The following is a 13,853-nucleotide window of genomic DNA, read 5'->3' on the forward strand; positions in this document are numbered from 1 at the left end:
AAAATTTTTATAAATAAATAATCATTAATAGCTCGTATTTACTTATTTAATTTATCATTTTTAGAACCACCAGATTTTCCAAGAAATATTCATGTACTGGAAAAAGAAAGTCGTTATATTAAATTAGGATGGACAAGTAGTCAAGATGGAAATAGTCCAATAACTCAATATATTATTGAATATAAAACAGATTCAGGTGAATAATTTAATGACTTTATATTTTATTTTAAACAATTGGTGTTTTTAAAATGGCTTATGATATTTTTTAAAATTGTTTTAAATGACTTGCCTACAAATTTTGTTGGTAAATTTATTTTTTAGAAGTATGGCATGATCATACATTTCATGCAACTGTACCAGGTATACAAACATATGGCCATGTCAATGGTTTACGACCAGCAATGACATATCAATTTCGTGTATTTGCTGAGAACGAATTGGGTCGTAGTCAAGCAAGTGATGTAGGTATATTGACCCAATACTGTAAATTAGTTTTTAAGCCTTTTCATAGCCACAATTTTATATATCAAAAAACTTGGTTTATTGATTTTTACTGACTGACTTAAAATAGCAATATCATTTATTAAATTTTCAACATAAAAAATAATAGTAATTAAAAACTAATTTACAAAATATAATAATAAAAATTGTATTTAAATTTTATAAATAAATATATTTTTGTAGATATTAGATGTTACAACTGAAGGTGAAAAACCAGGTGGACCACCAAGAAATCTTAAAGTTGAAGCAATAAGTTCAACTGAATTTAAAATAACTTGGGATCCACCTGATCAAGATCTTTGGAATGGTGAAATTCTTGGTTATCATGTTGGCTTTAAAGAGCACCGGTAAATTAAATTTTTTACAATTAAAATTTTGTATTTATTATTAATTATGTTTGTTTTTATAAAAAAAAAAATTAGATTATCAGCTGAACAGTATACATATAAAACTGTTGAAGGACGACCAATCACTGCCAGTGCAACACTTGGTCTTGCAAGAACAGCAATACCAGGTCGTCAATGTCAACTGACAAATTTACGTAAATTTACACGTTACAGTATTATTGTTCAAGCATACAATGCCTTAGGTCCAGGACCAATGACATCGGAAATTGTTGGAACAACACTTGAAGATGGTAGGTGTATTTTAAAATATTTTACATTTAAATTATTGTAAATAATATTTATATATAATAATTATTTTATTTACAGTACCAAGTAGTCCACCACAAGATATTAGATGTACAGCATTATCATCACAATCATTACAAATATCATGGGAAACACCACCAGAGACAAGTTTAAATGGTGTACTACGTGGTTTTAAAGTATTATGGGAAAGTATGGATTTATCAATTGAAACATCAAAATCAGATACAAAAATAACAACAGCATTAACAGCTGTTATAAATAATCTTGAAAAATATACAAATTATTCAATTCAAGTATCAGCAATGACACGTCCTGGTGATGGTATATCATCATCACCAATATATTGTATGACTAAAGAAGATTTACCAGAAATACCAGCTGGTATTAAAGCTGTTGCAAATACAAATGAATCAATTATTGTATCATGGTTACCACCATTAAAAACAAATGGTATTATAACATCATATTATGTTTATATAAAAAGTGAGGAAAATGATGGTAAATGGTATAAACAAACACTTCGTGCACATAAAACAATTTATCGAGCTGAAAATTTACATAAAAGAACACAGTATTCATTTCATGTTGCTGCTGTTACGTCTGTTGGTGAAGGACCTAAAACACATTCTGTTACAGCATCACCATCAAGTCATGGTAATTAATTATCAATTATCAATTTTATTAGTTACATGTTTTCTAAATTATTAGCTATAATTAATCATATATATTATTTAAAAAAAAAACAGTTCATGCAGCAATTTATTCATTTGGTATGAGTGCAATTGTACCATGCAAACAAGATGTTACATTGTCTTGTCAAAGTGTTGGTAAACCATCAATTTTATGGAAACAATGGGGTCAAATTGTCAAGACATCTGGTAGAATAACAATTCACAATGATGGATCATTACATATATCTGATCTTCATCGTGAAGACAGTGGCAATTATACTTGTCATGTTGAAAATTCCCATGGTTCTGATCAAATTACTCACAGGCTTACAGTTCAAGGTAAATATTTTATTTTTAATATTTATTTTTACTCATAGTTTCCATGGTCTCCACGGGTGTCTTTTCCCAGCCACCCAGGAGGTAAGACATTTGGCTCGTTTTTTTTAAAGTGGTTTCTCCAATAGACCTAGTCCACTATAAAATTACGCTTTTCGCACGTTATCTAGCTGCAGCTAGAATTATTTCGATTCGGATTTCAAATTTTTAGATTGCGCTCGTAGCAGCAAATCTTCGCTCTGCGCTCTCAGCTGCAAGTATTCGTACTGCGCTTCTAGCTGCATTAAACGCATAAAAAAAATAACACGGAAAATTTTTCGAAGTAATTATTTATTATTTGATAGGACATTTTTTTCACTTTATTCACTAATCACTATGTCACTATCGGTCACTATAATTACTTCACGCTAATTTCGCATTTAGCTGCAAGTATTCGTACTGCGCTTGTTGCTGGGATTATTTGTACTGCGCTTATAGCTGCAAGTACTAAGGATTTAAAAAAACAAAAAACAACAAAAAAATAATAATTCAACACAGTCACAGTTACCAATATTACCATTACCAATCGTCCAATGTACTACCGAGTCCCTCTGCACCTCCATCACTGACCAGCTACTTCAGAAATTGTCCAACGTCCTCCGTGCATTTTCTCCGTGAACCATCAGCTCCAGCAGTCATCTAGAAATTCTCCAACGTCCTCCCTGCATTTTCTCCGTGAACCATTAGCTTCAGCAATCTCTAGAATCAAACTTTCACGCAGTATTTAAAAACCAGACGAAATAAATTTTTTTTTTTTGGAAAAGTGCATAGAATGTCAAATAAAAAAATCTTATATACTAACATACATCGCGATTGGAAAAGGGTAATAATTTATCTATTATAAATTATCACGATAGATCATAATACATCCTCATCACCCTCGTCTACTCTGTTTGAGATAGACAAGGTTGATCCATTTTGACTTTCACACTACTGCCATTAAATCTGGCATCGAAATTAAATAAAATAGTCAAAATGAATCTAAAAAAATTAATTTGGGAACGACAAGAAGCTTCAAAAAATATACAAACAATTTTTTGAAACTTCAAGGACATTAGAGCACTTTTCCGGGATGGGTTAATAATTACAACTAGCCAGTCGTGATCCTGGCTTTTATTCACACTTTGTGGATCCTGGCTAGAGGGACTTAACTTAATACACCAAACAGCAAATATATCCAGGTAATCTCCAATAATCCAATTAAAATGTCCAGGTAAAATTCTCAGCAGTAATCCATGAAGATAATGACTCGTTCTAATCCAAAAAGGCACTTTTTACACTTATACACTTTAACACTTTTTTTGAAGTAATCAATCACTATCACACGCACTATGATTACTTCACACTTGCAATAAATTAAATTTTATAAATTTTTTTTTTTTATTTTTTTTTAACCAACACTTCACTATTTAATTTTTTAAACACTTTTTTTTTTATAATAAAAAAACCACGAGGTTGTCTGCACGTGGCAGTTTCGAAAAATTTCTAACCCAACCGAATGAACAAAAAAATTTAAAACGATTTCACTCCGAAAAAATAAGACGAACTAAACAAAACCGAAAAAATTATTTTATTAATTAAATATATATATATATATATTTTTTTTATATTGAAAAAACACTTAAACTTTTTTTTCATACCGATCCACCACGAGGTAGTTTAAAAAATTCCTAACCAAGCTAACCAAACTCGACCAAACGAAGAATATTAATGTAAAAGACGTTTACGTGGCACGAGCTGATGAAAAACTGACTGAAATCGTCTAGGACTGCCCTTTATATACCATAGACAAAGACCAGAAATTTCCATTTTCTATGTGTTTCACTACGCCCTCTGTAGATGAGTCATAAGTTGCGAAAGGCAGATAAAAATTTTCGAAACACGTTTGGCACAGGTTAACAACCAGGTGGAAAAGAAAATTTTGAAAACACATGACTTCCACGTGGAAAAAAAAATGTTCAAGACAATTTTCTTGTTCTTGAAAAATAAAATTATTTAATTCATATTTATATTTTAAATAAAACAAAAAAAACAACCCTTGCTTTTTCATTTTTTTACTTGATATACATTTAATTAAATTTTATATTTTTATGATTATTACAGTTCCACCATTAACACCATTATTATTAGCAACAAGTACAACAAGTCATTCAATAAGTGTACAATGGAAACCAGGTGATGATGGTGGTTCAATAATAAGAGGATATATATTACATTATAAAAGAAAATTTGGTGAATGGGAAGAAGTTAAAGTATCAAATAAAATAAATGGTTATTTATTATCACAATTATGGTGTGGTACTGAATACCAAATATATTTAACAGCATATAATAAAATTGGTATGGGTAAACCAAGTGAATTTGTAAAAGCAACAACAAAAGGTTCAAAACCAGCAAATACACCTGGTAATGTTGATAAATTTATAACAGTTAATATATCATGGATTGTATTACATTTAAGTTTATGGAATGATGGTGGTTGTCCAATAACATGGTTTGAACTTGAATATAAAAAAAATGAAGAAGAATTATGGACACTTGTTTCGAATAATATTGAGGTATTTTTTTTATCAATTATTATATATTTTATTTATTTATTATATTTATTTATATGCTTATTTTAATTTTAGATATTAAAATCTTATACATTGAGTGAACTTCAACCAGGTACGACTTATGATATTCGTGTACGTGCTCATAACAATGCTGGTTCATCAGTTGCTGAATATAAAATAACAACATTGAGACCTCATATAACAACGACACTGCCAACTATTGAAATTGATCAATATATACCACAACAAACATCAGCTTTAGCTGATCTTAAATTAATTATTCCTCTTGTTCTTTGCTCATTTGCAATTATTGCTAGTGCTGGTGCAATTTTTTACTGTTTTCGTAAACGTAAGACAAATTTTAATTGTATTATTTTTTAAAAGCTTATTCATTTATTATTTTATCATGTTGGATATTAGTTTTTAAATTAAAACCTACTTTTTTTTTATCACTTGAATGGATTTTAATTTATACTAGGTCATTTGTTAGGAGACATCGCCAGTCTTCATGATGCTCAAACTGCTGCTGCTCTTGATAATAAACAAAATATGGAACAACGAGAACAATATTATGCAACTGTTAGAAAACCATTGAGATCACCTTGTCATGAAATGGGTACACTTGAAAGAATTCCAGGTAATATTTTTATTAAATGTTAAAGATTTTTGTATTTTTTTAAATTGCTTTTTTTATTCACAGAATATTCAGAAGATATTTATCCATATGCAACATTCCAGTTGAAAGAGAGTGTACCACCTGGTGGTGATAGCCGTTGTGAATCAGCTGCACCACTTCAAACTTTTGTATATCATGATCCAATGCTCTCGGCAGCCGATACACTACAATTGCGAGAGGTACATTCCAAATTTAAATGGAAAAAAAAATTATAAAGTTATTCTGTTTTAATAAATTTTCTTTATTTTTTATTAAATTGTTTTTTCAATTTCTCTTAGAAACTCTCAAGTCACATGCACATTTTTTTTTTTCTATTTTATTTTTCCTTTTTTCTTATCTACTGTTTATTATTTTAATTAGATTTTTTTTTTTTTTTTTTTGGCATGCTTCGTGTTTTGATAATAAATTAGAAAATAATAATTAAAAAATTTTTTTCTTTTTAATATAAATTTTTAAATTCATTTAAAAATAAATTTCAAGTAATTTTTTAAAAACGACTGCTGGTCCCATCTTGCTTCGTTTCAATAAAAAAAAAAAAAAAGAAAAAATTTTTTTTTTTTTTCGATTGGAATGATATGTAGCCAAAGAAATAATTAAAAAAAAAAAAAAAAAATTAATAATTTTTTTTTTAAAATTAGATAGAAAGCTTGCAATATAAAATTTTAGAATGATTTTAAAAAATTCATAATCCATTGAATTAGATGAAAAATATAATATAATATAAATTAATGAATAAAAAACAGAAAAAAAAAAAGAAAAAAAATTCCGTCTGATTGCAGCCGGATTGCAACCGGTACACAATGATACGAGGAGGTCGTTCTTCCTCTGCACCATTGCATAAATTTCACAAGGCCATTCACGGCAAGTCCGAGTCGGAGGAATACGACACCCTGGGCTCGGACAGTGACACTGAAGTCGGGACCAGCAGCCGAACCGAGTCTTCCAATCACCTCGTCGATTCGCACCACTCGGTATTTACCACCGAGACGCGTGTCCACAGTACGCCTTTTTTTTTCCTCTTTATTTTTATTATTATTCATTTAATTATTCATTTATTCACTCATTCATTCATTCATATATTTATTTATTATTTTTTTTTACTATCTCACTATGTTTTTTTTATTTACATTTTAATTTTCTTTTTATATTTTTTTTTTAACTTCATTCATTTCATTTTATATTATTTGATTTTTCATTTTACCATAGCACTATTATTTTTTTGTCAATTATTTTATAAAATAATTATCATTACAGACATCATGTACCATGGACCAGAATCTAGCACGTCTACGGAACCCTCACCAATATTTGAGAGAAAATCGTTTTCTGGAAGGGGAAGACCAAAGTAATATTTAATTAAAATAATTTATTATCTTTAAATAATAAATTATATTTCTATATTTAAAACTAATCAGTATATTTTATTTATAAAAATAAATAAATCTTCATGCATTTTGATAAGCCAAAAAAAAAAAAAAAGAGATTGAGTCTCATCAAAGTGATAAAAGAATAAAAAAATAAATTAAAATTAAATAAACATTTGATTAAATATTATGTAATAATTAAATAAATTAATAATATTTATTTTAGGATGTTACAGTTGGCGCGTTATACCGGCCAGGAGACCCGTACCAAGTTCGGGACAGTCCCAAAGCCTGGTAATACCAAGCACAAGTCGATTAATGTCATCAAGCAGCATTCGGAACGGGGTCATGCAGGATCAGGAAACTTGTTCATCCCCCAATTGGAACCACCTACAGGCTTCTCCGACACGCTTGAGCTAAGTGAAGCTGAATGTGATCTTGATCGTGGACCTGGTCAACGTAATATGCGTGATTTTGTCATTGCAGTGTAAATAAATGTGTAAAAGTTATCCTCTATTTACCCATGTCCAAAAAATTTTAAAACAAAAAAATTTCATTAATAATATCAATCACCTTATTCCATTTTTCCCCCCAACGAAAAAATAAATTAAATTATATTAATAAATAACGAAATAAATTTAACGATAAATTGTGTAACATTCAAGTGTGTCAATGTAAGCTCATGCATCAGTCTAAACTACGAAAACTATAATTAATAAAAAATAAAAACAAAAAAACGATATATTGATGTAAGACTACAAAAAAAAATGTTTTAAAAAATATTTGCTGTTGAAAAAATAAGAAAATATTAATTAAAAAAAAATATAATCGAGTGAGCGCAGGCACTAAAATTTTTTTATTTATTATTATGTCTCGAATAGACAAATTAAAATTGATTAAAATATTACATAACAATATTGTCATGATATTGAAAAGAAAAAAAAAATTAAGAGAAAATTTGTTTTTCCTGTTGATATATATAAATTATTTACTACAGAAATAAATTACTACGAAAAACATTTTTAAAAAATCAACAACATTAATAAAAATGAAAATGAAATTAACACTTTTGTGTTTTAGATAAACTGTAGATTATTTATATTCTATTTACTTTGTAAAATATACAATATTGATTCAAAAAAAAAAAATACATAAATATTTGCTGTGTCTCTTCTTTGTATTATTTGTGAGGATGTTAAATATTTTTTATCTTGTTATAAAGCCTGTCCTGAAGCTGAGTGGGATTAAGTCATTATCGACAAAAAAAATATCGAAATACAATCGAAATTTTTACAGGGATTTATTTATGTCAATCATTAAAAGTAAAACTAATTTTTAATTCACGACACTACAGTGTCCATCATATATTTATTTATTTATTTATTTTTTTTTTTTACAATTCACAATCACTGATACGATTTATAGCTTTCATAACGGCTCTTTCGAAATTTTCAGTCACTATAATGATACATCTTCTCAATTTGATGTGAGCATCAACAAGTGTTTGATTCTAAAAAAAAAAAAAAATTGATCAATTAAGTAACAAAAAATTTATAATATATATATTTTTTTAATTTAAGAATAATTATATTTACAGTTGATATGTTTGTGTTCATGAAAGTATAATTCAAATATGTATTATAACAGTTTTGAATTTCAACAGGAGCAATTTCATGTGATGGAATTAATATTTCCAAAACTTTCGTTGTACATTCATCCAAGTTTTCACCGGTCAATCCTAAATTATAAAACACTGTATCAACAAAATCACCTGCATCACTCCAAAGACGATCAATTTTAAATATGGAATTTCGTCTTGCTTTTATTAAACCAACAACCCCAGTGTCACCATTATCACCCCAAGATGTTGTGTTCTGACCATTTGCCTGTAAAAATAAATAACTATATATGTTATATTTTGATAATTATTTAAACTGGATTATATAATCAATTAAAAATAATTTACCTCCAAGAAAATTACAACAAGTAAAAAAATAAAAATCAAATAATTCATAGTTGAAAATATTTTTATTCCAATTCGTTATTCTTTTTTTTTTTTTTTTTGTAAACTCAAAATTGTTATAAATTCAACAATTAACAACTGAAAAAAAATAAATTACATATAAAAAATTCTACTAAAAATTAACAATAAAACTTCAAGGTAAAATAATAATTATATTGTTTTGTTGGAATGCGGATTTAAAAAACATTTAAAAATATTTTTTACACGTGTATTATCATACTTGAAATAAAAAAATAAAAAAATTGTAGTGATAAAAATTTATTCATCATAAAATTTAAAAGTATAATTAACTTCTAATTTTCAAAATAGATTAAAAATACATTTACAATAATTTTAAAGAGTTAGAAATATGAGTCAAGGTTTATGTAAATAAATAAGCATAAAAAAATGAATAAATAATACATTTACAACAATGACTATTATAAAAAATAATCTGAGATATTTTTTTTTTTTAAATACACATACTTCACCTCTCATTTTACAAAAAATTCCTTCTCAAAATATTAATACTAATCATCCTGTATAGTTGAAAATAGCATTGAGAAAGTGAAAAAAATTCAAACAAATAAATCAATAGAAAAATAAATAAAAAAATAATAATGCCACTATAAAATTTCTGTATATTTACCTGTAAAAATAGTCATCATTCAAACACTTTTAAATTTAATAAATTTACTAAATGATCTTGATAACAATACAGCTATCTTATAATCAACTTGAAATCATCAAAATTGTTCCGCATAACTCAGATCGATATTATCAAGCAATATCAATTCATACTAAAAAAATAAAAATAAATAAACAAATAAATAATATAATCAATACATAATTGTTATCAAAGGTCACATTGTCGTTGTCTACTGTTACCTAGGATATTTTTTTACCACAATTAATTATTTTATTATTTTTTTTTATAAATAACGAATGATATCGCTTGTTGATTAATGATAAACGAGTTATTAAATTCCATTTAAAAAAAAAAAAAATATACAATAACAGTTCTTTGTATTTTTTTTTTGTTATTTTACCTTTGTTTTAATTGTTGTTGGCTTCATTAACTTCGTCATAATGTCAATAAAATTATTGATGATATTAAAATAATTTTATAGCAAGAATGGCTAAATAATTGTAAAATAAAAAATGATATCTGATTTCGATACTCTTCAAGTAATAACAACAATAAAAAATGACAAGTCATTGACTCGATCAATTTTTATAATTCTCTTTTTCTCAAATATTTTACTTGAAAATGTTAAATTATAAATAAAACTTGTTCTCAAATTTTATGATAAAATTTCATAATAATTTTTTTACTGTTAATCAATAATATTATTTGAATGATAAACAGATTTAGTCAAAATAAAAAAACATTTCTTGTAAAAAAATAATTATATTGATAACAAAAATATTTAAATAAAATTTAATATATTAATTTTAATTAATAAATAAAATCAGCTAAATTAAAATTGATTATTATTTTTTTTTCAAAACGTTGATGATAATATGATTATTTTTACATAATCATTTTTTTTTTTTTTTTTCATCAACATATTCAAATAAGAACAAATATTCAAATAAATATAAAAAATAAAATAGTACTATTATTTTTTTTTGTTTTTCTTTCCTAAAACAATGATTAAAATTTTTTTAAAAAATCCTTGCTATTTTCATTGACAATAAATTGACAAGCTAATTTTTTAAATAATCATTGGTATCAAAAGTCTAGGAATCTCTGTATCACATTAATAAAATTTAAAAGAAAAAAAAAAACAATACTTTATTCCTTCATGGTATAAATATTTAAAACAATAAACACAAAGAAAAATTTTTTCAACTATTTGAAAATTGAAAACGATTTGTTGGCCTTGGCATTTTACATATTTCTGGATGTACACCAATTGCAGCCCAGCTTGCAAGTGTGATACCCAGTGCATCAGCAAAAGTAACAATTCCCAGTGAATCTCTAAGATCATCTGGTGTAATCTAAAATTTAAAAAATATTTATTTATCATAACCACCACTTGCCGAGCATAATAACAATTTAAATTCTGATATTATTTACCTCATCAGACATTTTACAAAATGTGTTAACATATGCTCCACCGCCAAGCAAACCCTCCCACAATGTTATTGCAAAAACAATCCAAATACTTGGTGTAACATAGTAAATAACTTCAACACCAAAATATAATACATTTACAAACTAAAACAAAAAAAATAGAAACAATCATTAACACAATAATTTATACTATTATTTTTATGTATAAAAAATTTACCTGAAATACTGTCATTGGCCAAACTCTATCAAACGTAATAAATGTTGTTGATGAACGTGATATAAATACACCAATTTGATAAACAGTATGTAGCCATCTATACTGTTCTTTACTATCAAGCCAAATTTTATCAAACTGTACAAGTTCATACTAAAAAATAAAAACATTACAATTAATTTAAAATTAAATTAAATTGAATAATGAAACTTACCAAACCCATGTTAATAAAAAATTCAAAAAAATAAACAAGACCAAGTGGTACATAGTAAATCCATAGCCTTGGTAATAATGATACTTTTTTGAGTATTGTTTTTTTAGGAGGTTGTTGTTTATCTGTATTATCAGCATTAATTATTAATTTATCATTTGGTGGTACTAATATTAATCCAAATGCAATTGCTTGTGCAAGTGGTACTATCAACATAATAAGAATTGTATGTTTAGTTGATAAAATTGTTTTCAATGCAGTATATGCCATTGCAGCAACAATACCAGATGCACCTGTACCAGAACTCCAAGATGTTATATTTTCTCTGTTAAAAATTATCAAGTTTAAAAATTAATTTTAATATTAAAAATTAATTGTAGAAATGGTGTTATTATTTAATATATTACTTGGCATATTTATGAAGAAATGGTAAAATTGATATTTCACCAAGTCCAGTTGATATTGAACCAAGTACAACACCAAAAATTGTTAAAAATTTTGTATCACCTAATGCTATTGATAGCAGACCAAGTGCTGATGTTACGACACAAACAGTTATACGAAGCCTTGAAATTAATTAATTTATAATTAGTATTAATTTATTTTTATTATCAAGAATGCTTGCTTGATTGATTTATTTTTTATATATTTAATATTGATAACATACCGAACGTAAAATGGCAAAAATGGAACTGTAAGTTTGACAATTAAACATGGTAATATATTTGCTAGTAACATTGCTCCAGTTGATAATTTATTACAGTCTCTCAAGTTTTCTCCATCATTCCAAGTTGAATTATTCTGTAAATAAAAATATATGTTTATTTCAGTCGTTTTAATTGCTAATTAATTACTGTTTTTTTTACTTACACCATCGTTAAATTGATCATGCAATATGTCCTTTGCAGCACTAACAACTATTGTAAATCCATAATTGTTACATAATCCGAGGATCCAAAATGCTATTAAATTTCTCCATCTTGTTAATGATTTGTTTTTGTTTGACTGTGATTCGACTGTTGAATTTAAAAAACATTTTCTCCGCTTATATTTTTGTTATATTTTTTTAATTTTAATTTGTGATTCATAGGTAAATACTATGAATCATCTATGATAAATAAAAATATATATTTTTGTAAATATACTGCGTAGTCAAACTATGAGATTAAAAAAATTTTTTACCAAAATTTTTCATGTTGAAAAGTTAAATAACAAAAATATATATTCTCTACATTTAATATATTAATGTTTGAAATATTTTTAGTATATATTTATGATAATTAAAAATAAATTATTATTGATAAATAGTTTGAAAAAAAAAAACATTTGATTTGAATTTAAATTTAAAATTTAAATGTCATTTTAATTTCAATAAAAAAAAAAAATATATTTAAATCTAAAATTTATGCTTTTATGATAAAACAATGACATTAATCAAATAAAAAAATATTAACATGGCAAATAAATAAATCATTTTAATGCCTGTAATTACAGACATAAATAATAATACTTCAAAAATAAAAAAAAAATAAAATATTAATTAAGTAATCAAACAAAAGCTTCCCATTTTTTCACGAGATAAAAATTTATAATATGTCACAGTGAGTCACATGATAAATTTAAAAAATTTATTTAACTTTCCTTTAATGACAAATTTAAAAAAAAAAAAATATTGTCATACAAATAAAATAATAAAAAAGTTACTAATGTTTTATAAAAAAATATATTAATTATATAATATTTATTTAAAAAAAAATAAATAATAAGAAAATTTACCTTTTGATATATCCATTGGGTTTGTTGTTAAATTTACAAATATTGATAAATATGTAAAAACCGTACAGCATGGCCAAACAGAAGTAACTTTAAAACACTTCTGAATTTCTGAATTTCAATTTTCAACTTGTTGATGCTTGCTCAAAATGCTGAGTCAAAGTGCGTGTATAGTTTTTATAAACGGGAGGTCAACTCGTGTTGTAGATATATACTACATTACTGGTAGCCAGACTTTATTGAGGTAGGGATATAAAAGAGGAAAAGAGAAGTGGAGAGAGGTAAAAATATAATAATAAAATAAATTATTAATGATAAGATTTTTGTGTGTGTGATACGTGTCAAAATGTCTAATGTATATATTATTATTAGTCATGATTTGTTATATTATTTTTTTTTTTCTTTTAAATAAGCAGAGAAATTTTATATTTATTCAGGGAATACAGTTTGATAATTGGTCTCTATCACTCTCTAATCATCAACGACAGTTTGAATAAATTAAGTCGGTTTTTGAGCACGTGAGCTCACGTGCTTTAGAACAGGTAGAAAAATTTAATTTATGATTTTGTTTTTTTTTTCATTTTAAATTTAAGTCATTTATTTAATTATAATTAATTGGTTTCTATTTATTTTGTTTTTTTATAATACATACATTCAAGTTTTACTGGTTTTTTAAATTTTTTTTTATTGAATTTTGGTTTTAAAAAAATAACAAAAATTTAATGCAAAAAATTCTGAGTAGTATTTTTTTTTTTTGCTAAGGTTTTTGTAGCTGTGT

At 25.7% G+C, this 13,853-nt stretch overlaps 2 protein-coding genes across 6 annotated transcripts in view; one reads left to right on the forward strand and one right to left on the reverse strand.

Moving 5' to 3' along the window:
* The window catches only part of LOC122857899 (Down syndrome cell adhesion molecule-like protein Dscam2), a 125,517-nt gene extending 117,925 nt beyond the window's left edge, over positions 1-7,592 (forward strand). For 3 of the 5 annotated variants that reach the window (XM_044160373.1, XM_044160370.1, XM_044160371.1), the window contains 13 exons: positions 65-196; positions 322-461; positions 685-848; positions 924-1,138; positions 1,215-1,808; positions 1,901-2,164; positions 4,304-4,758; positions 4,831-5,104; positions 5,234-5,392; positions 5,456-5,610; positions 6,211-6,430; positions 6,686-6,776; positions 7,022-7,592. In XM_044160373.1, the coding sequence (XP_044016308.1) occupies positions 65-196; positions 322-461; positions 685-848; positions 924-1,138; positions 1,215-1,808; positions 1,901-2,164; positions 4,304-4,758; positions 4,831-5,104; positions 5,234-5,392; positions 5,456-5,610; positions 6,211-6,430; positions 6,686-6,776; positions 7,022-7,286 (3,128 nt within the window). In that variant the 3' untranslated portion in view covers positions 7,287-7,592. The remainder of the gene's footprint in view (positions 1-64; positions 197-321; positions 462-684; positions 849-923; positions 1,139-1,214; positions 1,809-1,900; positions 2,165-4,303; positions 4,759-4,830; positions 5,105-5,233; positions 5,393-5,455; positions 5,611-6,210; positions 6,431-6,685; positions 6,777-7,021) is intronic. The other 2 variants (XM_044160372.1, XM_044160374.1) reach the window with 2 other exon arrangements.
* A 970-nt stretch (positions 7,593-8,562) lies between these two features.
* LOC122857905 (battenin-like) lies at positions 8,563-13,307 on the reverse strand. Its single transcript, XM_044160388.1, has 9 exons — positions 13,079-13,307; positions 12,173-12,318; positions 11,970-12,103; positions 11,710-11,868; positions 11,306-11,627; positions 11,095-11,244; positions 10,881-11,021; positions 9,447-10,801; positions 8,563-8,681 (listed from the first exon to the last, which is right to left on the reverse strand). Exons 1-8 carry the CDS (start codon positions 13,092-13,094, stop codon positions 10,649-10,651), a joined length of 1,221 nt encoding a protein of 406 aa, XP_044016323.1. The 5' UTR covers positions 13,095-13,307; the 3' UTR covers positions 8,563-8,681; positions 9,447-10,648.
* Between the last annotated feature and the right edge of the window lie 546 nt (positions 13,308-13,853).

Source organism: Aphidius gifuensis, linkage group LG5 (genome assembly GCF_014905175.1).
Source record: "Aphidius gifuensis isolate YNYX2018 linkage group LG5, ASM1490517v1, whole genome shotgun sequence".
Classification (NCBI taxonomy): Eukaryota; Metazoa; Arthropoda; class Insecta; order Hymenoptera; family Braconidae; genus Aphidius; species Aphidius gifuensis.